This window comes from Lagopus leucura, unplaced genomic scaffold, assembly GCF_019238085.1.
Source record: "Lagopus leucura isolate 7727_CA_CO unplaced genomic scaffold, USGS_WTPT01 Super-Scaffold_100001, whole genome shotgun sequence".
NCBI lineage: Eukaryota > Metazoa > Chordata > Aves > Galliformes > Phasianidae > Lagopus > Lagopus leucura.
This window is the reverse complement of record NW_024962262.1, coordinates 63523449-63548135: the sequence shown is the minus strand read 5'-3', so window position 1 is coordinate 63548135 and position 24687 is coordinate 63523449. Positions and strand designations below refer to the sequence as shown.

General features: G+C 34.3%; 1 protein-coding gene across 1 annotated transcript in view; it reads right to left on the bottom strand.

The window, feature by feature from the left end:
- Positions 1-24687, bottom strand: part of IL1RAPL1 (interleukin 1 receptor accessory protein like 1) — a 596166-nt gene that overhangs the window by 328123 nt on the left and 243356 nt on the right. The window contains exon 2 of the mRNA XM_042867960.1: positions 3323-3602. Within this exon, the coding sequence (XP_042723894.1) occupies positions 3323-3602 (280 nt within the window). The remainder of the gene's footprint in view (positions 1-3322; positions 3603-24687) is intronic.

The following is a 24687-nucleotide window of genomic DNA, read 5'->3' as shown; positions in this document are numbered from 1 at the left end:
CTTCTTTGCTTCTGAAGTAAAAAGAGCTACTGCTATCTTCAGTCTAATTTTTCTAAAACTATCAACTCCTCTAGGCAATAAAATCTCATGTTTCAACTACAATCTACTAATTGTAGAAACTAGTTTGGTCCACCGACTAGTCTTTTAATATGTACATTTACTTGCATACAGCTAGCTTTTTTTTTGTCTAATACTTCCTTTGCAATTTCTTCTCCTTACTGTTGGCGCAGGTAGCAGAGGTACAGAACTGCGAAAGAAGGTGTTGCTGAGGGAAAAAAAAAAAACAAAAGAAAAAAAAAAAGCAAGTACTGGAGTGTTTCACCCATTTAAGCAGATCTGAAATGGAAACCAAGAATTATAGTGTGGCTTAGGTTGGAAGCAAAAGTAAAGCCCACCCAGCCCCAACCCCTGCCATGGGCAGGTTTGCCCTCACCAGCTCAGGCTGCCCAGGCCCCCATCCAACCTGGTCTCGAGTGCCTCCAAGGATGGGGCACCACAGCTTCTTTGGGCAGCTGTGCCAGGGCCTTGTGGCCCTTCGAGTAAGAATCTCTGCCTATAATCTAACTTAAATCTCCCCTCTTTTAGTTTTAAACCATTCCTCCTTGTCTCACCATTATTTTAACCCACAGGCTCTCCAACCATGGGTTTCTCAGGTTCATGACTGCTTCTCAGAGGCAGCAATTTGCACTCTATTCACCTCTTAAGTTAGAAGGCAGCTCCTCAGCCCCTCCTGTCCTGGCTATCCCTTAAAAAGAGCTTGCAACTTGTACTATTGTTTCTGTGATAACAATTAGGTCATAGTTTTCTAATTCCACCACAGTTTCTATCTCCTCCTATTTATTTCCTATTATGTGTGGATTGGTGTAGAGGCAATTTAGCTGGACTATTGACCCTGTTACCTTGGAGGAAGAACCATTTATTCAAAGCTCAGTTCTCCTTTTCCCTGTTTGCTTTTTACTGTCTGTTACTACAGACAGTCTCTTGTTCCTGATCTATTCAAATTGTTGCAAGAATCACACTGAACATTGTTTTTTTACTTGGACTTTTAATTGAGCTTCTCAACTAAGTCTTCAAAACTAAATAGTTCATAATATTGTTTTGAAGGTATATAAAGCTCTCTTGATTAAAATACGAAAAAAAACCTTCTAATGTACAAAAAACAAACAAACAAACAAACAAAAAACAACTAAATCTCATCTCTGCCATCTTCATCACAATCCCTGACAGCAATTACAGTTCTTGTTCTCTAATTCTTTTATTTTTTTTTTTTCAGATAGTATATAATGTAAGAATCTGAAGAAACAAATGAAGAAAAAGAAACTACTACATTGCTGAGGAATTTATTTTACTTATTTCTAATAAAAATACTGAATATATGTTTATCTCAGGAACATAAATTATTCTGTTTTAAATTTGATTGTAAGTGGGCGTCCAAAACTATTTCAAAGTAATCTTTCACAGTAAGCATGAAACAATCTGAGATGAAGATTCTGTTTTCTACCAGTAACCACACTGATCATACAACTGAAAGGTTCCATGAAACAAATTTATATCTGAAACATTAATATAAAATAACAGGCAGAGACTTCTGTGTACTCTCCAACTGATACCTGCTTATTCCAGTGGATCTCCTCAAACTGATAAGACTTTTTATCTTATCATAAGAGTATTCAGGATCACAAACTAATCATTATTATTTTTATAATCTCTCCTCTCTCAACACATAAGAGCACTGACAGTTGGAAGTTAAGCACGTGCTACAAAAGCAGGATGCAGCTTAAAGTAGATTAGAAAAAGTTCTTATTAGTTTAAAAAAATATGCTTAGATAAAACATTAACACAGGTTGAAATGATGAACAAATTTTAAAGAATGACTGATTATCAAAATGAAGCATTTATCTAATACTTTTACAAAGTTCAATATCAGATGTTTGAAGTTTTCTTTGTCTAAAGAGTGAGAGCTATGGAATAACAGACAAAAGTGTTGCCATCTTCATGGCTACTGTTATGCACTTCAAAACATTAATCTAAGCATAAATATTCCCCCTAAGTAGCGTAAAGTGTAATATTTTCTTAAAGAGAAAGCCATCCTGATCAGAAGAAGAAACATACTGAAAACATTATTGAAGAAATGATGCAATACCAAGCCTCTCAAAAATTATGCAAAGAGCTCAGAAACAAATGTTAAAAACCACATCCAGTGAAAAAATCTTTCACCATGCACAATTCAGACAGCGTTGCCTTCCTGAACACCCACAAAAGGAAGAGTAGTAGACAGTAAATATCACGGGACTCTTCTGGTGCTTTCTCATTTTCCTTGTAACTTAGAATAGTTTCATTATGCATTTCTTGTCTAGTCCTTCAGCTGCCTTATTCTTTCTTTTTTCTATGGTGTGTGAGTAGCAACACTGCCTTATAGATAGGCTGAAAGAGTGGAATGCTGCTTCATCTGTTCACCTAAGTACAACCAAACATTTCAAACCCTCAAACAACAATTAGTAGCAACTCTTCTCTGTACCTGTGATTCTACTTTGTGTAATTTCAAATCAAGTTAAAACTTGTATAAATCTGCTAGAAAATAAATTGCCTAGATAATCTTTCTGAATTGAAGGGCTGAAAAAAATACCTCAGTGCAAAGCATTATAAAGGTAGAGAAAAAAGCTCTACATCTGTTTTAGAAAGCAGGAATTAGAATCTAGACTAAGGTATGGTGATAAGGCTTGATGCCTTGAACCTTAAATACCTTTGGAAGACATCTGGTATCAAGCCTCCATTATCAGGTTAAATCAGCTATGATTAGGATATGAACATCCATAAAAATTTTTGAAACTTCTCCATAATTATACTCTATTTGAATTCATACAAAGTCAAACTTTACATCAAATAGCACTTTTTTACAGGAGGGAAAAAAAAAAAAAAAAAAAAAAAGAATTAAAAGAAACCAAAGAACAAAACTCATATAAAAAGAAATCCAAATATGAAAAAGGAACTTTTAACGCCAGAAAAAACATTTTAGGAATTAAACTAGAATCAGAAGCAGCAACACAAGACTTATACATCCAGTTTTACCCACCTTATGAATGTTGGATACTGTAATAAATAAATTCATACAACTCCCTCCCCCTCTCCAAATATCCCAAACATTCAACCGTAATTTCTAATTAACATAAAAAACTTAAAAACTTCAGGGAAGGAACAACAAGAGAAGAAGAAAAAGGAAAAAAATCAAAAAACATTTTTCTTTGCATAAAAGTCTTACTATTAAGAGCCATGACTGATATACATATATATTATTTAAATGTAATATATTAAAATATAATACCTTATAACACACGCATAGAGTCCGCTGTCTTGTACCACTGTTGGTCGGAACCAAATAGAATCTTCTTCTTTGCTCATTCTAGTTCCATCAAAAGCTATAGGTTCCTCAAAATCTCCCGGCCCAGAGCTTTTGTACCACATCAAGCTGAGTCCAGCACTTTGGGCTAGGGAGTAATTAGCTCTAATGTATCCATAAAAGAGCGCACATTTTATACGAACAGGTTCTCCCACTAGAACTTGATATTTCTTGTAATCCACAGACCAGTCAGTGCATCCATCAGCTGAAAGAGAAGAGAAAATGAAAGGAATTATCAAAGGCTTCAGAGACTTCTCCTTATATATTGTTCTGGGAGAGAACTGCCTTTAAAAAGGTCCATTGAGTAAATAGTTGTAGTCTTTTGATTGCTGAAAAATTAACCTCATTTTCACACCATTAATTTAATGTACTTTTCTAGGAAGAACAAAGAAATGCACTTGTGTTAAATGCTGGTAATTTCTGAGATAACTGAGCATTTATTTATTTATGTATTTATTTACTTTAAACTTTGTGCAACACAAGCATGAACAGTTGAGAAAAATAAGTAGAGAGGACAAACTACGGTGATCAGATGCAGGGTTTGGCCAGACAAACACAGTGACTGACATCAATTTACACAGAAAACAAACTTTTTACACCTTTTCTTCTCTTGTCCTTCCTTTCCCCTGCAAAACCTCCATGGGTCTGCAGAACTCTACACTTTCTACACCCTCATAATCTGGTGCCCTTGGCTCACAATCCTATTGACTACAAGGAAAGAATGGAAAGAAAATTAGAGTGGCGTGTTCTGAGGAAAGAGATTACTGTGAACGCTCAAATAGATGACAGCATGCATGTGCTGTAATGGGCACTTCGTACATATAATCTACATGGGACACATAAAGCATTTTCTTCAGTCTAGAAAAGCTTGGATGTATGGTAAAACAAATTAAAATCTTGACTCCCAACTCATTTAAGAATGTAATTTTCAAAGACCCAAAGACAACTACGTTCAAAATACAGTTTACTTTCAGAGAAATCTTTGGAATATTCTGTTGACATTGGTACCTTAAAAATATTATATATTTGCAGTTGGATATTAAACACTTGTGCTATTAGTCTCACAAGTAGGAAAAGACAAGACCAAAGGCTTAATATTTATCCAGATATGTTAATATTAAGTAAATTGAGGGATTTCTGTTAGGCTTTCTGTTCCAACAGTGGTCCATTTCAGTTTTGACTGGATTATCTTTCTTTTGGGGTATTTTCCAAAGAAAGTACTTAGGGTTTCCTTTTCAAATTATGGCTGCTACAAGTACATAACTAACAAAAAGGTGGCAAAAGAAGAACTGTGGCAAAAATTAACTCCAAGACATATCAGATGTTTTTATTTCAATTGTCACATCAAGCAATCAAACATCTTTTTTTTTTTAATAATTATTACTTTATCTTATAAATTGGAAAATACTTGAATAATTCAACAGCTTTGAAATTTCAGAACAGCATTCAAATGAATATTTTTAGTCCTGATCTCTATTTTAATATGCTGCCATTTAATGTTATACATAATTGTGCAACACAGGGACCAGGCTGAATATAATTCACTCAGTTATTTCCTTGAGTGATTTCAAGGTATGAAGTAAACCACACTACATCACTGTCCTAAAAATGAGTTTGTTCTGCTAGATAAACAAGCTCGTTGCAGGCTGTAATTTTTGACAGGACCTACCTCACAAAATAATTCAACATTACAGAAAGAGATTTCCCTTTCATTTTTTTTCAGGATCACATGCAAAATTTTCAAGAGGAAATTCTTAAAAAGGAGGAAATAGAACTATACTGACTTCTGTGTCCAATGCCAAAACTTGGCTTCATTCAAAATTTTTGATTCAATTTATAGGTTTCAGAGCCCACGTAGATCCTTAGGTTACCAATACATTGATGGAAATCTGAATTCCCGAAATATAAACAGTTTAGGTCTGATATTAGTTGAAAACAGTTACCCTAAAGCATCTATAATATCAATACAGTAACAGTAAATTCTTCAAAATCTCTTGCATTTACTACAAAATAAAAATTATCATATTTATTTCTTTTTCCCCTCTTTATCTTTTTCTTCTATTCCTAACCTACACAGAGACTTGTGCAATGTCAAAGTTTACTATTTGTCAGTTGCCAGCCACTACAGGATTCCTGAACACATCAACTATTTGAAAAAAAAAAAAAAAAAAAAAAAAAATGTGACAGGAAATAATAGATCTCTTGAATTGTGAAAGATGAGTATGTAAGACAGAAGGCATCAGGTCTTATTCTCAGAACTGGGAGTTTATTGAGGAAGTCTATAGTGAAAGGATAAATAAGTTGGTAATAGCTAAGGATATAAAATATGATAGAGAAAGTGAACAAAGGATAATGCAGCAAGGTAGCTAAGACTGTTGGGTAGGGAGGGGATTTCGGGGTCATAATCTCCTGGAAAATAAACTTCCATTAATTGGCTGTTCATAGACAATCTTTATGGAAGATTATTACGAGACGCACAAGACTTTTCAAAATTATTCTACCATGAAAGTTTTCACAATGATGTTTTACCATCAAAAATTGCAAAATCTAAACTTGTACTCTGCTCTGAACTATCTCATTTCAAACTGGTTGTTTCTTTTTGCTTATATGAGCCAGCATTAAAAAGAAAAAAAACAAAAAACAAAAAACAAAAACAAACAAACAAAAAAAAAAAATAAAAAAATTCCAGATGGGCACTGATAATTATCCTTAATATTATGCTATCTATACTTACTAAAATACTTACTAAATTACTACTTACTTATACTTACTAAAATTGCCTATTTGCTATATGCAACATAACACATTTTATTCCGCTGTACGTTCTTTTTATGAAAAAAGCAAAGATTTACTATTTTTGGCTTATTTATCCTTTCATTTGCTATAAAAATAAATCCCAACATAAATGAACTAATAGAGTTAAAAATGCAGTGTGCATGGGGAGATGAGAAAGAAAAGTGTGGTCACTTCTATTCTTAGACCACTTAAATTCTGTACTTTCAAGAAAGTACCAGTGTAAAATTGGAAGCATGAAAAAAATATGTATTTATCATTAGTAGTAAAGTTTTCAAATGACCACATAAAATATATTTTATACATGATTTCCTTTCTTCACTAAGACTGCTATTACAGATTTGCACATTACTATCTGGCACTTATGTCTGAGACAGCACTTTCCATTTGAAATCCCATTTTACATTAAACTCTCAGAAATTACTTTGTAAGCTAAAAACTTAAATATTTTGATCTCTGTCTAGAACTATGTGAGGGCTGGTATGAAGTGACGTCAACAAGGGAAAAGGGGGTTGCTGAAGGACATTTGAAGTCAATGTAAAAATTATTTTGAACCATATTGTCCATTAAATAAGCGAGGTCCTATAAGTTACAGTCTTCTCAGTCTCAACTGAGAGAAGCAGTAAACGTGGAAGACTTGTTATCTCACAAACCACAGCAAACTCATAAGTCCACAGAAAGAAAAATAATGGAGAAATAAACTCAAGGTTTGCCTTAAGTTAATTCACAATTCTCTAGGTTTTGGCTTCAGAATGCTACGTTAAGATTAAACGAAGTACATATACCCAGATACTGGATTACACAGACTCAGGATATCCTGTTGAAAGTTTTTATGTCATCCTTTTTTTTTTGTTATTATTTTTAACCTACAATAGGCCAAATTAAATTATAACTTTTGCCTGAATTAATATAAATCCTCTATCACCATTAAATTGAAAATAAAAACAAAACAAAAAGTATACAAAAGCCGTATTATGAAAGTCAGAGCAACCAAAAAAGAATGACTGTATGTTGAACTAGTTCTTAAGAGCACTCTTCCCTGATGTCCATTCAGTCTCCCTCACTTCTTTCAAGTGTTTTTGTAGTTCACCATAATATGTAAAATAGGAGACTTTGTAAATATACATTTAAGAGTAGCCTCACTTTTACTGACATGTCAGGTTGTGCTGGGTTGCCCCCTGTCAGCAGCCAACCACCCAAGCACCAAGTCACTCACTAAGCCCCATCTACAATGGCATAGAAGATAAGAATAGGAAGAGAAAGTACAAAAAAATCTTGAAACAAGGTAAAGATGGTTTAACAAAACAAACAAACAAACAAACAAACAAAAAGAGAGAGAAGTAAAATAAAACCCAATACTACTAATGCAAAAGCATTCACTTGCAACTGCTACAAGGAAACTAATACTCAGCCAGTCTCCAAGCAACAGCTACCACACAAGCCAAACTGTTGCTTTTTATTGCTTAGCATGATGGATTTGTTGTAGAATATTTCTTCAGCCAATTTGGGTTGACTGAGCAGGCTGTGTCTGCACACAATCTCTTATCCATCCCTTCCCACCAATCTTCTTTCCTGGGAGAGCGGAGTCGGAGAAAGCCTTGATGCTGTGCAAGCACTGTTCAGCAAAAACCAAAACACTGATAGTGTTAGCAACACTGTTCTAGTCACAAATCCAAAACCTTACAATCTGCTAACAACCAAATTAACTCCTAGTCAGATCCAGCAATCAGGTACCTATTTTTTTCTGTGTTTCTTTGTACTCCCTTCTTCCAATAATTCATTTTTAATACAGAGACCTTCTGTACATTTACAGTACAAAGTTGGCAGCATATTACAATCAATAAACACAAAACACAATGGTTAGTTTATTAGTACAATTTCTATTGATCTGATCGTTAGCACATTAATGATCAGTGCCCATCTAAAATGAATTTGCTTGTTCATTTTATTTACTATACACCTTTACTTGAGGTGTATTCTGCAGCCTTTGTTTCTTCTGTGACAGCACTAGAGTACCTGTGGTACTTTTTTAGACTTTAAGAATGCAAGCCTCTTCCCTGCCTGGTCCCCAAAAACACGTTATGATTTACTTTGATAGAACTTCTCCCTAGTTCCACTGGCCTACAATTTCTACTGTTAACTACATAATTTAGAAATCTGAATCCCGATACTTATCGATCGTAGACATCCTGCTGGAATTGCAAATAAATGTAATACTAACTCAAACTGAAGAAAAATTACCACAGCAAGTGCCTATGTTAATTTCTCAAAATTTAACAAATCGAGCTAGGATGGCTTTTGGAAAGATTTCCAAGAAAAGAGATTCCCTGAACTGTACTGGTGTATTGTTGTATAGCAGATGGCAAATTATTTAATTTTTCCCAGAAGCACTTCTTACTCTTGAAACTGCTTCTGAAAAATTCATTCTCTACTCCAGTAGCTTCACTTCAAAGATTATGAAGGAGATATCAAGTTTTTCTCCACAATGAAATTTCAGTAGCACTTGGGTAGCAGCTGCACATTTAAACTTTTTCTCCTACAAAAGAATTTAACTGCATAATCACGTTTTGGAATATCAGCTATATTGAAATAATTAAACATGTAAAGACTCCATGTCTTTCCACAAGAGAATCCGACAGATTAGTTTGTAATACAAGAGGATTACAGTTGATCAAATTGTCATGTGTGTAGGAGAGTGCAAGCACCTTGCACTGCTGTGACTTAGCTACCGGATATTTCTTAAGCTGCAGTAGCACAACTGTTTGATTGGGGCTATGCAGAAAGGAAAAGATTTCTAGTGAGTGCTTCAGAGGATCTGAGACCCAAAGAAACATAATTTATTTCAACCAGACTTTGAATCAAAGGATAATTTTTGACTTTAAAAAGTTCAAAGATTGAAAGTTATAAGCATATAATTAACTACACATAGGCCATGAGTTGCCAGCAATAACACATATTAAAAACTCATATTTCTGTTTGGTAGTCTATTCTACATTACTTTTAATCTTGAAATAAAAAGAGATAATTAATATATTAAAAACGATGATCTTGGACTGACAATATTAGTATTACTTATCAAAGTGTATATGTATATATACACTGCATGCAACTCCTATAGATTTTGATGACAGTTTAGAGCTCAGAAGTAGTACTGCTAGAATCAAAACATAGGGATGGACTTACTGAAAGATATAGATCTGTCAGATAGACATTTGTATCTGTATCTGCAATTGCATAGTATTAAAATACAGCATGATATTTAATAGCATAGAACAGTTTTTGGAAGGTTTTTCTTTTTCTTTATTCATAAAACTACTCATTTCTCCAAAAAAAAAAAAAAAAAAAAAAAAAGAATTACTTTCAAAAAATCTTCAGTACATCTAGCATCACTGCTTCAATTGATTAACTGTATGTATTTTTACACACAAAAGAACTGAGCAAGTAATTAGAGTATTCTACATGGTTATGGCTGTTCCAGTTCCAACGTATGACTGGAGATCAGTGCCATACTGGGAGCCAGAAGATTTTTCCACTGGATAAGTCAAGCCAGCATCTGCACTATCCTATCATCAGACTGCAGTAAATGAGTAAATAATTACTAAAATAAAAACAAACAGCAAGAAACAACTCCAAAACAACATAAAGAAAGCAAACAAATAAACAGAAAAAATGTTCACTTTGGTATAACTGTCCTTAGGGCAAAGCACACATTTACATTAAAAAATACTTGCCAGTTTAAACAGATTAATCTATTCTATGTTGTGAGATTACAGAACAGCAGCAAAAAAAGAGTCACATCTGTTAATAATGCTAGATTTTGAGTGTTTCACTTTACGTAAATACAAGAAAGTGTGTTGAACTTAGAGAAGGACTCAGTTTTCTTCACTTCAGCATTTGTTCTCATTCCCAAGGGCCCTTTAAATGTTTCTGTATGAATACCCCAGTGGCCAAAGGAATTTTTTAATATTACTCTGCAACTTACTATCAGGACACTATACAATGCTCAGCTGCATAACACTTAGAAAACACACACTTGCCAAAATAATTAACTTATTCATTGCAATTTGAGAAGTTTTTTTTTAATTAAAGTTCAACCCTTTTTGCATAAAAAGTACTTTCATTTATTGAAAGCAAGATATAAAAGGCTGCAGGAAAAAAAAAAACACAATTGTGTTTGCTCTATGAAACTGCAATGGAAATTTACATCTGTATGCAATATAGGAATCTTTTAGCATTGAATTACTTTAAAAGAAACACATTTGCTGAAATAAAATAAAATAAATTTTTAATTAAATAACTTTTTATGGTATACTTTCTTTTCTTGCACATGCTATGAAGTCCAAAACATGATAGCTTAATGGTTGTAGGAACCTCATGAACGACTTAGTAGGAAACAATAATATTAACTGAACTTTAAAGAGAAAATATTAACTACAGTAAATCTGCTCTCTGTGGATTATAAAAAGTCATTATAAATCTGTCTGTACACTTTTCCTTTTGTTTTAGAGGGACCCATCTTATTACAGCATCTGCCCTTTTCCTCTTTTTTTTTCCCCCCCAATATTAAGTTTAGAAGCTAAAGCTTAAGAAGATATTAAATTTTGTAAATCTTTGCTCCCTAGCTTGACATTTCCTCTCTTCCCAGATGCCACATGCCTGCCACAGTTGAGCCAGCTTACCAAAGAGGCCACTGGAGTAATATAGTAGTTCAATACTTTAATCTCATTAGATAACGGAAATAAAAATCATTACCATTTGAATTTGAGGAGAAAACTTTCCTCCTTTTACCAAAGTTTACTTTTTAGCTTCCCATGAATGCTTAGGTTGGAGTAAATCTAAAGAAACAAAATGGGTTTAATTGAGTTTGGAAACCAAATCTCGTGGGATTCAGAGAAAAAGCTCTCTCAGGTAACTTTCCAGATCAGATAAGTATGCTGAAGAGCACTGAATTTTGAAGGCAAAAATCCCATCCAAGCATTTCTCTTCCACTGCTTATGCTATTCCAAAAGACTACATCCAAAACAAAATTAAGACTTGTTAGACAAGGTAAACAAAACATATTCTTATATTCTAATATATTTTTGCAACCTTGACTCAATAAATACAACATACTTTCTCAAAGGAATGAAAGACTTAGATCTTTTTCAAGGGAAACCACCTATTCTCTTCAACTCAAAGTGGTTTTAATTTTTATATTTGGAAATAGCATAGTTCAATTAACAGACTTATTTCATGGAACTATGTCTTTGTGATCAGGTCAGATGGCTAAGATTTGCCCTAACCGTTCCTAGTAATAATTTCACACAAAATCCTTTCAGGTGTGAAAGGTGCAAATCAATTTATACATAGACATAGCATTTGGCATTAAAGTTTCAAGGGAGAAAGAGTCTAGTCTTTGGACATTCAAATTGTAACTTCCAAAGCGGGAAAAATATGAAATTTCTTGATGATTTATTTCAAGAACTGCTCAATGCACATCTACATGAAATGCCACAAATTGGGTCAAATCAAAGTCAAAAGGTGTTTCTACTTCTCTTCAGTGTAAGACTAGATAAATGTAGCAGATAAAATGCAATCTCATTAAATTACACTGAACATAATATATGCATTATGCATAGTCTCACACACTTTTCACAGTTACAGCATATATAAAAAAATCGGCAAAGTGCTTTATGACATTTCCCAAGCCAGGAAGTGAAGAATTCAACTCAGCCACATTCTCAAACTTCATCTTTTTTCCTGCATATCTAACCTACACAATCTATGTCTGTACTATACTTTTGTGCAATTCATTACATTGTTTACATTACATTTTAAATAAGATATTATCTTTCTGTTGTCACATTTGTTCATGCTACAGAGCCTAGTTAACTTCACCAACTGGCAGCAAAAAATAAATCTTTGTGTTTTATTTGTTTCTGTCTGTCTTGAATCTTAAATTTTCCTTAAAAATGCTTCTCAATAGAAAAGCCACAATTTCAATGTTGAAAATCCTAATGTCTTGGTTCAAAGAAATTGAATCTCATGGCTCTCTGTCTTTCAGGGGCTAGACAGATTTCTTCGCTGATCTGTAACTTTTTTCTAGAAAAGGTTAGTATTCCATCACTTAGTTGTTACATGGATCCTTACAGAATATATTATCCAAAGAAGCCTAACACACAAAATCAACAGAACTAGGAATTACAGCATTGAACAACACAGTGGTGATACCCTCACTCCTATCTCTTTTTCTTTCCTTTTTTTTTTTTTTTTCTTTCTTTCTTAAAAGGTTTTTCTTTCCTCTTTGAGATGCAAAATATCCCCGAAAAAACTGAAACTGCTTATAATAAACTATGCTTTCAGTCAAGCCTAGAACTCACATGTCTGCCTGAAGCCAAAGGTTTTGCTTTAACTCCAGAGCAGCATTAGCCATGATAGCACTGGATAAAATGTCTTAAGAAATCTCTTACTCTCAGTGCTTTTAGTTAATTGTATATCAGATGGCTGTACTTCAGTTACATGAAAAATTGAATCACTTTAAAACAAATGAATGTTCTTAACATGCTCAAAAATCAATTAGTGCAGAAAAGTAAATAGTTATGTCTGTATTTTAAACTAAAGAAAAGACCCACAAGCATACAGTACATTGCTGTGGTCACCAAAGGAATAAATGCTTTTATAAGGAAATTCAGTGAAATTAGAAATGGTTGTAAGAGCACCTTGTAACCCAAATATTTCTCTGTCAATAACTTTTATTAAGTGATCCTTCACTCTGCTTGATCTCTGTGCAGTCTTTTTCCTACCTCAAATGCACCGAGGTAAAGAAAACGCTAGTATATTTTTCAAGATAAGGTCACAGAGCTGAAATAGATTTTGATCTGTGGTTATTTAAATTTTCTTCACGGATTGTTCAGTCTAGTAACCAATTCACCTTTTCTCCATACTCATTGTCCACCTGTGCACAGATACACACACTTACATGCACATTTTAATTAATAATGATGAATTTCGCTCCACAGTGTAAGGAATATTGAAGAGATGGACATCTGAGCCCAGACTGGAGCTCTGCAACCCAAGGATCAGTGGTGTCACAGCCTGCTGCTAGTACTGAAGGCATTACGCTACACATGCAACGTGCAAACACAGGCTCCTGTCCAAAGGACAGGAGACATGGCTGAGGTAGATCAATAGATACTGATCCCATAATTTGTGCAGACAAAACTGAATATATGTTCATGTATCCAAACGGAGAGGAAAAAAAACTAGGGGCTTTTTCTGTCAGAAAAAGGAAACCTCTTTCCTCTTTTCTCCCAAACTAAGGGCAACAAAACCGAGGGGAATTAAGTGAGGGGAACAATAGGAAAAATAAAGTATATATAGGCATTAAAAGTAAATAAGAGTTTACAATCCTCAAAAGCAGAGGAAAACACAGATGAAAAGAAACATAGTTAATGAAAATTTGTGTGTTTTTATGAATATCAGTGCACAAACATCTTGTTTTACTTTTTTTTTTTTTCCTTTCTCCCCTCTCCTCCCCCCATGAATCCAAGTCTTTATAGTAAAATTTAGTAACAACAAAACCCGAGATCCTGCAAGAGTTCACATTACCTTCCCGTTTGCTTTCCTGTAGTAAGTTATATACATATCAACTTACAAAACACCACAATGCTATGCGTATGCATGGATATATTCCATTCATGTATTATTGATTAGTTTAAGATCTCTGTCTTATTTGCTTTCCTAAGAGGAATACTTTCTGAAGAGGATTTTCTGGTAGAATGATGGTGGAAGCAGAAGATAAAACTGCAACATTCATTTCCAAATTTCTAGCAATTTGAATATGGGGAGGAAATTTCTTCTGAATGCAAGATCCTTCATCAAGGTATTTCTCTTGCCTTGAATTCTTGCAGTATCTATACATTCAAGTGAAATTCACTGGGACGTTCTAGTTGCTTCAATTGTTGTTTAGCCATCAGGTCAACTGCCTGAAGTAGGAATACAGCAGGAGAGCCATACTCCACCAGGACTCAACTTCTTAAAAGTACCAGGAAAGACAATCAAGTGTATGAAAATATACACGTATATTTTTGAATCATTGATTTTTTGTTTATTTGAGTCCTGTTGAAATATTCACATTTGTTCTGAGTGAAAAAAAGCAGCATATGTAGATTCAAAGTTGTCTCAGGTTAGCCTGGCCTGAATTGGACATAAATCATCTCTAGTACAGAGTACACAAACTGTTTTCTTCTTCAGGTTGGGAGTAACTGTGCTAACAAAACCACACTACAGCTTCTAGTCTGGAGAGCTGCAAAGTTCACAAATGTCAGTGCAGGCATCTCAAAGTGAGGTATGATTTCTATTTCCCTTTCCCCATCAGAAAAGTTATTTCAACCCCTCATTTATTTTTTCACACACTTCCCTCAGGGTTCTGCAACTGGTGGTATTCACTGTGCCATTTTACATTAATAAATTACTGTTATTCAGTAGCTCAAAATGGCTGTTTACATCTCATTTTTAGGCACATTAGCCAAACAGTAGGAGAAGTTATATGTGCCTCCAGTTTGAAACTGGAGTCCTATTTGACACTTGGAGTTGTAAACAGAGTAAGGAATAGTATTTCTTCTCACTGTAGTCTTCCTAATATCAAGGGAAAATTGTCTTTGATAGTGAAATCATCTCCAGCTGAACAAAGTCTTCTATACTGCTGGGCAGCAGTCTGTAAGTAAACTAAGCTCCTACATGGGTTATGAGCAATTTAATTACCACCTTTCTCTAAGGTATGCTCTTTAATGGCAATAAACATACCTGAGGAAAAGGTTTTATTTTGTCTATGGCTTAACCATAGCAAATAAATTCTTCCTACAGAAAGATTATAGGTTTACTGAAAAGACCTGATTAATATGAATGACTACTGCAGAAGATATTGCTAGGAAACGCTTTCATTCAGCAAAGAACTGAATGCAACTCCAAGATTTTTCTAAAGGTGTACTTTCATTTAAAAACAAACAAACAAAACAACAAAACATACGTTGTTGCCCAGAGCTAAAAAGCACAAGAAATCTAAGAAACAGAAAATACAAGCTTATATGACCCCTGAAGTGGCAACTGCAAATCAGTTATTAGATGTGTCATAAACCAAGAAGAGTAGGCAAGAAAAACAAAAACAAGACAGAAACAAATGCAAAACCAAAACACATACAGTTGCAGTATGAGTGAATACTTAATGAGATTAAGCTTAACTGATAATGATGTATTTTTTCATACCTGTAATTGAGTCAATAAACTGAATGAGGCACATAAATATGAATCCCAAGATTCTCACAGAGTTAATCCTTGGGAGTTGCATCTTCTGTTTTCTCAGACGTAATGTTATACAATCACAGAATCGTTATTAAGGAAATCTAAGATCACCTAGTCTAAACATTAACCCATCACCACCATACCCATTAACCTTGTCCTCAGTGCCACATCTGCACGTTCCTTAAACACCTCAAGGCACTCAACAACTTCCCTGGGCAGCCCATTCCAATAACTCACCATTCTTGCCAAGAGGAGATTAAAAATGATGATAGAAGACAGACAGAAGGGCTACTGTTAATTGTCGGAATTTAATTATTACAATTAAAATGCAGGTCTCAATTTATTTGGAGGAAGTTACATGATTACATGTACATTTTATAGGACTTGACTTTTGATAGTTACAGAACTGTTACTATTATCTTAACGCTTAAAGCCACGTTGACATTTGGATTGAAAGTGCAGAGGAATAAATCCTTCAATTTCAAATTTAAGTGACCGAATTTATTCTCCAGACAAAAAACAAGAAATCTTCAGAAAAGATATGGTCTTTTTTGTTGTTGTTGGTTTTAAAATCTGGAAAATAGCATCTTTTAGAGGAAAAAAAATAGAGTATTAAGCTGATCTCTTCTGGATATCTACTTTACCTGATTTGTGGTCAGAAAAATAGTCTTTTGTGTTAGGTAAAAATCTCTCCCCTGCTGTTTTATATTTTGCTTCTGGTGTTGCTGGCAAATGTATAAAAAGATGCATTTGCCTAAGAGAGGAACCTACTCCAACTAAGAGCAGAAAAACTGGTAGAAGATATGCCCATGAGAGTCAGAGTAGGATTTTGCTTTGGTAAAAAGGTCATTACAAATATAATGTTCTCTTGTTGTCCTTTGAAATGTTTTCCAGACATACTGGAAAATTTCAGCTTGACAAGGAAATTAATTTATGTGAAAGGTTTTAACTTAATCTTTGACCTCTCCACTCTCTTTTCTAAGCCATTCTCCAACTTGTTTTCTTCACCTTCCTCAAGGTATCCCACCTAACACTGTCGAGTTATTAAACATTGTAAGCAGTTAAAAAAAAAAAAAGGAAATCATAAGGATCTCAAAACATTCCAAGTAAATATGAAAAATAAATAATAATTTTAGAAATAACTAACAGAACTTTGTGCTGCATAGTTTGTCTCTATCTCAAAATATCCTGAAAATCTATTGTGTTTAAAAGGCTTACTTGAATATCTGAACCCACCAAGACAGTAAAACGTGAAATTACTAAGTCCCCTGTGAACTAAGCCCTGCTGTAAAGCAGACACACTAAACAATGTAACAGTAAATGAAGGAACTACTGCAGATAAAAGACATCAAAATTAAGTTCTAAAACATTAGAAATAAAATCTTACATAGTAAACATACGGAGACACAAATAAAGAAAATAAATAAGAAACTAAACATTTAGTAAGATATTTTCCTTTTTTTTTTCCCTTAAATTGCCAGTAGCTGCTTGTCTTTGAATTCAATCTGCATATGTTATTTTCTTTAATCTTTTAGTAGCTACTTCTTGAGATCCTAAGATCTATTTCACTATTTATATAAGAAAGTGAAACTACTGCTGAACTTCATCAGGTATATCTTTTAAAATAATTCCCACTTTTTTCTTTCCTTATTAAAACAATCCACTGTTCAGCAGAACACAGATTAGTTAATAGTTCTAGTTGTCTGTGAGCTTCAAGCAGTGGAGGTACCAGCTTTAATATAATAACCTAAATCTTAATGCCACTTAAACCCTTTTTTTCCTGAAATTCCTTTTGGAAATTGCTTCAACATTTTCTACCTTCAGTTTTTTTAAACTATTCCAAACTATTTTAGAAATTTCCATTTCTAAACACTTTGATTTTAAAATTATCCAAATAACAATATTATTTGGACTATTTTGTAGTCCAGATATAATTTCCGCTGTACTAACTGTGGTCAGTTCACATCTATTTTCACGTGTGTGTGCGTATATGTATATACACACATATACATAATTGAAAGTATATATATTTTCAAATATGAGATACATATACTGTGTATTTGTATATCATATGCAAGTGTATCACATTATTTTTTCTTGACTGTGACTACTAATTTGTGAGAGCCCTGTAAATAATTTATGTTTATCTCTTATGGTTACCTGAAATACAAAAAGGAGAAAAAAATAATTTGACCTATCAATATATACATTGATCTACATTTGGTAGAAGAAACAGTCTCCTTTGAACAGGGATATTTTGAAGAAGCATATTTGTAATAAAATTATTCTGTTAAAATACCAAAACAATATTTTGAACAAACGTTGAGAATCTTGGATCAAGTGCATTGTAAAGAAGAAATCACAAAACAATTATTTCAGCTACTGATGCTACAAGTTGTCTTCTACCAGGTGGGTCTACATTTGTCTTCAGAAAAAAAAAAAACTTTTAGTGATAATAAATCCTTAAGATTCTTTTTTTCTTGTTCTCCATTACTACAGTCCAGACTATATTCTGTTATTTCCTATAAGGATTTCCACAACTTAAACTGTAAATTTTATTCCATGTCCATGTAGACCATAGAAAAATCATTTTATATGTTATCATGTTTCCTTTGCTTATTTTTTTCCCTTATGTTCCAAAAGGAATGGTTTCACAGCTTAGATTTACAGCTGAAAGCTTGATATCCTATTCAACAGAATTCAAGATCTCCTCAACAGAACAACCAATTATACAGCTTTTATTTTCAGTTTGTTCATTATGATATGTAACTGACCTACAGGATCCAATTCAACATTTTTTAGCAAGATCTTGACCATATCAGAAACAAACCGACATTTTGTTTTTGTTAAAAAGAGAAAATCAGTTTCCCAGAGAAAGCAAATCTGTATTACAGGTTTTTACTTTTATGGTCCAGACATAGTTACTAACAACACACTTAACATACTTCCTTAACTCTTTCCCCAGAGAAAGGCCAAGCGCAGGACACAGAGGATGGATAAAGGGAAAGAGACAAAACAAAGAGGTTTTGCTTCTAAGAACCAGTTGTTAAGCACGTTTCCTCTCTTTTCTAAAAAAAAAAAAAAAAAACCAACAATTTCACTCTGTGAGTACAAGTCTTCACACAGTGTCCCTAACCAGCTGTCAAGTGAGAATCAATTTAATCAGCCTGCGTGAAGAAATCTGGCAACTGAACCAATCCAGGGATGGGAGTCAACCTTCAGTGCTCTATATGCTCAAAAACATTTCAAAATCCACAAAGAAACACATTACAGCAGATCTGTTTCACCCGGTGAGAAACAAATTAACATCTGTCTAGAAAATGATGCTCTGTTGTACACTTCGTCCTTCTCTTCAATTCCCGCTCCTATTTTCATTCAGTTTTAATTCCTGCTCAGTTCCGTCTTTCTGAAGAGTGAACAACTCAGGGATTGCAACCCCGAACTGCATGTTTTCTAGCTAGCGGAGAATAAATGTGTTTTAGTAGGTGTTCTTGCCAAGATAAACACAATGGAAAAACATAGCAATTTTCATTACTGAGCCTGCTTTGTCAGATATGGGATTTTCAGAATCCCTGCATTCAGGAGTAATATTATCTGCTATAAGAGATTAGGCAAACAAGTGCTAATTAAACTGCTGGACAACAGCCAAGCTATCACTGCTAAACAAGTGTTACCTGAACAGATGCATCTCAAAGACAAGAGCTACTACTTTAAAACATCTGTTGTTTCACTTCTGTAAACCTTTCAGCTAATGATATAGTCATGAAACTTGCACAGATATTGGATTTTGTCTCTTATGTCTGGAAACAACTAATGAAACAGTTGAATTTATAATTAAAAAAATACTCTGAATGGCACAAAACCTGCAACATAACTAATGCTTGATTTCTACAAACTCGCTAAGTTTTTGACAGAAAAACTAATACCCACTCTTTCAGCAGTAGGAAAAGTTTTGTTTCACAGCATGTGGATCAGTGTAGTATGGTTAGTCAGGGAATTGGGATGTTGCCTAAGTAATTCTAGTATCCACCAAAAAATATAAAATATAGCAATACAGTAAATTAGAATAGAAACTACAGATTGGTGTAAGCAACAAATCATACATACACAGACATACAAAAGACCTCACAGTATTTCAGTGATGATTTTACTAGACTCATTAGATTCATTCCATGAATTCAGAATATGTAGAATTCTGGCTCGCCAGTGAAGACAAACAATCTGGAGGTTGGATGAGACCACAAGCTCAAAAGATACGGAATAATAGAATCATAGAACCTCCCAAGTTGGAGGGACCAATAAAGTTCATTAAGTCAAACTCCTGACTCCATAAAGGATTAACTAAAAATCAGAGCTTATGAGTAAAGTTGCTGCTTCACATTGAAAAGCAGAAACAAGATTTGAGCAGTAAAATCATTTCCAGTCCTTTAAAGATATTTACAGTTTTGAAATGAATCTTTACTTCGATATCTAGATCAGTTCCCCACTTCCTACAGGATCATTATAAATACAGTGCCATGATTCCATAACAAAAGTAACATTGAAAGTGTGATATCCCCTTTCTCAGAGAAGTTTTTCTTTTAAATGGAGACATCATTAAACATTCCAACAAACTCATCCATATTCAAAATATGGAACAACATTTAATGAAAACAAATTAGAGATACTAACTAGGTGGGTTTGAATACCTGTTCCAAAAGGAAAAATACAGATCAATAAAAAGGTTGGAAAAAAAGAAAGTAAAAAAAAAAAACAAAACAAACAATTTGTCATCTAGAAGTGCACCTCCCAACAGTTTCCTTAATTATGGAAATAAGAAATAATTGCAAATAAAGGAAAGCAATATAATATTAGGCCAGAACTGAAGAGGAGGAAGGGGAGAAAGGGGTGTCGAAGTGAGCATTCTGCGTTATCCTAAATGGTAGAAAAGTAGAAAGTTGACAAAATGAAAAAACATACAACAAGTACACAAAACAACAACAACAAAAAACACCCTCAAACTGCTTAATATTAACCAACAGTTCTTGAAAGCACTTCCAACGTCTATTCTACTTTGGAAATAAAAATTCCCTCCCTCCCCCTGGCCTTCATCAGAGTATGAACTAGGACATGGTTTTCTGTTACTTGGTATCTCAAAAGGACTCTGACAAATTAAAGCTTGCAGGGAATTAGTATCTCGATTATCTCCTTTCCTATTGAATATAAATCCACCTCATGACATTCCCAACTACTAGGAACCCATGATACAACAAGTCCTTTATAAGAGGATTTGGAAAGAAAAATAAGATCACACATGAAGTCAACAGTGTTCGTAAGCTACAAATGAAATAAGATATTCTTATTGCTGGACATCATTTCCTCCTCTCCATTCACTGGAGAATAAAATATCCTAAGACAAGATATGGCACAATTTTGCATCTCAGACAAGAAAGATTTAAATGGAAATATTTTTTTCTGAAAACAAAATTCTTCAAGGTAGCAGTGTAGATGTGCAGCTTAGCAAATCACAAAACAATAGACCAGATGAGGCTAGAAGACACTTCTTGAGATCATGTAGTCCTGCCTCTTGTTCTGAGCAGGATTAGAAAGAACAAGATGCTCTGGGATTTGTTTTTGTCTTTCACATACTGAGTAGTCCCCTTTTTGCCCATAACAGACTGAGTATAAAAGAAAGATTCTGAATATAAGAACAGCCTTTCCAAAGTAACTCATTCTAAAACTAATAAGTTATTAAAGCCTGGTCCATGCACTCTCTGGCATTTATGTGACTTCAAAAGAGAATCTGTGAGCTACTTTTTTTTTTTTTCTTGAGAAGCCACTTCACCATTGTTAGTTTCTAAGTTGCTAAGGAAGCATGAATAAAATACTTATGTGCTTAACGCTCAGCACTTCTCACAAAATAACTTGTTTTATCCTACAGATTTTACTTCTGACAAAGTCAAACCTCCTTGTTCATCACCTCCAGACATGCGCTCCAGTAACAATCAAATATACCATTAACCAAGAAAGAGAAATGTAAGATAGCCTTTGCAAAACAATGCCCCAACATACGTGAATAGTGCAAAACTGCAATATGAGTACACATGTGGCAGATGAAGTAACTCAAAGGAGCGGCGACATCAAAATATACTACTTACTTGACATAAAGGTTGAAATTTGCAGGCATGATATTTCAGGCAGACTAACAAAAGAACTCAAAGCCTTGTAATTTCTCCTTCTATCTACATTTACTTCATAATTCCATGTAATAACAGTGGGTTCAGAACTCCCTAAATCGAGTACTTCTAACCCTTCCATTTTGATATCTTTCTAAAGATAAATGTCCACCTACACCTTGTATAACTTACCTGTTTTTTAAACAACAAGAAATTAAGCGATTTAATCCAGCCTTTAACCATATTGAATTCCCCCTTTAAACTGAAGTGATTAACATTTTTCTTAATTTCATATGACAAGCTGTCAAAACCTTGCTTTTCCCCTCCTATCTTGAAATATCTTGATTTATGTATTAAATTATTCAGAATTACTAACCAGAATACTTAGCGAGCTTAAAATAATAATAATAAAGGAAGAGAGGAAGGGAATCACAAAGATTGGGAAAGACCTCCAAGATCATGAAGTACAACCACCCACCTGTCAACAATAATTCCCCACATGTCCCTCAGTACAACATCTAAATGTTTCTTGAACACCTCCAGGGATGGTGACTCTGCCACCTTCCTAGGCAGCCCATTCCAGCATCTGACCACTCCTTTGAAGAAGAAATTTTTCCTAACATCCAATATGAATCTCCCCTGGCCAACTCGAGGCCATTCCATCTCATTGCATCACTAGTTACGCAGAAGTGCCTGATACCCACCTCAACATAGCCTCCTTTCAGGTAGTTTTAGAGAGCAACAAGGTCTCCCCTGAGCCTCCTCTTCTCCACACTAAACAATTCCAGTTTCTTCTGTCGTTACTCATAAGTTCTTTATTTGTAAATGCAGTGAAGCAAATTAATGAAACATTATTTCTTGAAAGAGGCTCGATTTTCACTTCTTTCCCACACATCCTTACAAGACATTTTAGATATTAAATGTTGCATTGTATAATATTGCACTGTATAATATACTTGTGTATGAAAAAAGCCTACTCCCATTATTATACTACTCAGATTTCAGAAGGCACACACCTTAATATCACAGAGTAACAGCATTGCAGGAGTTGGAAGGGACATCAAAAGATCATTGATTCCAACCCCTTCGCTAAAGCAGGTTCCTTACAATAGGTCACACAGGTAGGTGTCCAGAAGGGTCTTGAATATCTCCAAAGGGGACTCCACAGCCTCTCTGGGCAATCTGTTCCAGTGCTCCATTACTCTTACCCTAAAGAAGTTCTTTTGCATGTTAGTACGGAACTTCTTACGTTCAAGTTCTGGACCATCACTCCTTGCGCTACTGCTGCACACTACAGAGATGAGCCTGGCCCCACATATTTTCCTCCCACCTCCCATTAGATTTTTAAAACATTAATCAGATCCCCTTTCGGTCTTCTTTTCCCCAAACTGAACAGACCCAGGCTCCAGGCCCTTGATCATCTCTGTAATATTAATTTTCTTTACAGTCATGAAAAATGTGCAAGATTTTATATAGCCTTAGCAAACACTACCAAAAAGGAACAAAAACAAAAAGAAACAAACAAAAAAACAAAAAACAAAACAAAGATTCACTGCATATCAAATGCTTGATTCATCTAATTTGTCCAGCATCATTTGTCAAATATATTACAGAAGTATCAGTCACAAAACCACAGTTCATACTGTACTGAGATGTGCATTTAAAGCAAGATTAAAATTTTCCCATTTCATCCTTCGGTGATTAAAATTAGATTCCCAGTGATGTGGCAACTCCTCAAAAGATATCTACATTCTAAGCAATTTAAAGATGAAAAATTGAAAACAGTTCCCTTTTAAGTATTTTCTCCAAGATCCTTAATATGCTGGCACCACCTTAATACAAATGTGTTGAATTTTCACAAGTGTATCATATTCTTAGAATGTTTCAAATTCAACATGGTTGTTAAGAAAGCGTTTAAATTTTATCACTGACTTTGTTCCTCTTTTTCTTACAAAAGTCTAAAAAGGCGACATGCAACTCTTTCGGCTGTGCCTAGGCCAGTAAGTGCTTCCAAGCTTATTTTGAACCAGGTTCTGGTCTTCTGTAGTTTTCTTGTTTTTTTTTTTTTTTTTGTTTGTTTGTTTGTTGTTTTTTTTTTTTTGTTTTGTTTTATTTTGTTTTTTAAACTATAGCCTTTCTCTAGGATGGGTTATGAATAGAGTACATTAATGTGAGAACTGAGAAATTCTGTATTAATTCCCGGGACGTTCCCAAACATTCTTTTAACTAGAAAATCCAGAGAATTCATACAACTCATTAAGCAAAGAAAAAGAGTGTCAAAATAACTAGATTTTAATTTAAATTACCAGGAATAGCATAATTTATTTTGCTTTCCTCAAGTACCCTTTCCTCACTTGGATCAGGGAGGTTCTAAGACAGATAAACACCTGCAAAGAAGGGCTAGGTTGTTGCCCAGCAAGATCTGCAGCCCTTACAAACCAAAACGACTGCAATCCAGCTCTTTCATCAGGTCATATACTTCCCATGAAGTAGCTATCATAATATCTTCAAGATCAGTTCTAACATATTTTAAAAAACAAACAACTCAGATCCACTAAATTATAATAACATTCAAACTTTTAACTAGTTACAAGGTGACAACAACTTCTGTATTGTATAGAAGCTAAGAAAAAAGAGTTATGGATAAAAGCAAAGTTCTTATACTGGCAACACTCAAATGAATTGAAAGTACTGGATACATCACTGTAAATAACAGGAAAACTCATAGAATCATCACAGAATCTTCTAAGTTGGAACAGACCCTTACAGGTCATCTAATCCAACTCCCCTGCAATGAACAGGGACATTCACAGCTAGATGACTGCGCTCAGAGTCCCCTTCAGTCTGACTTTGACTGCCTCCAAGATACAAGCGTTCACCATGTCTCTGGGCAACCTACTGAGTACCTCACCAGCCTTACTGAAAAAAACGTCTTCCCTACATCCAATCTAAATCTCTCCTCTTTCAGTCTGAAACCAATTCCCCCTGTCCTATCACAATAGACCCTGATACAGAGTCTGTCCCTCTCAGTCTTACAGCTCCCCTTCAGAAATTTAAAGACTG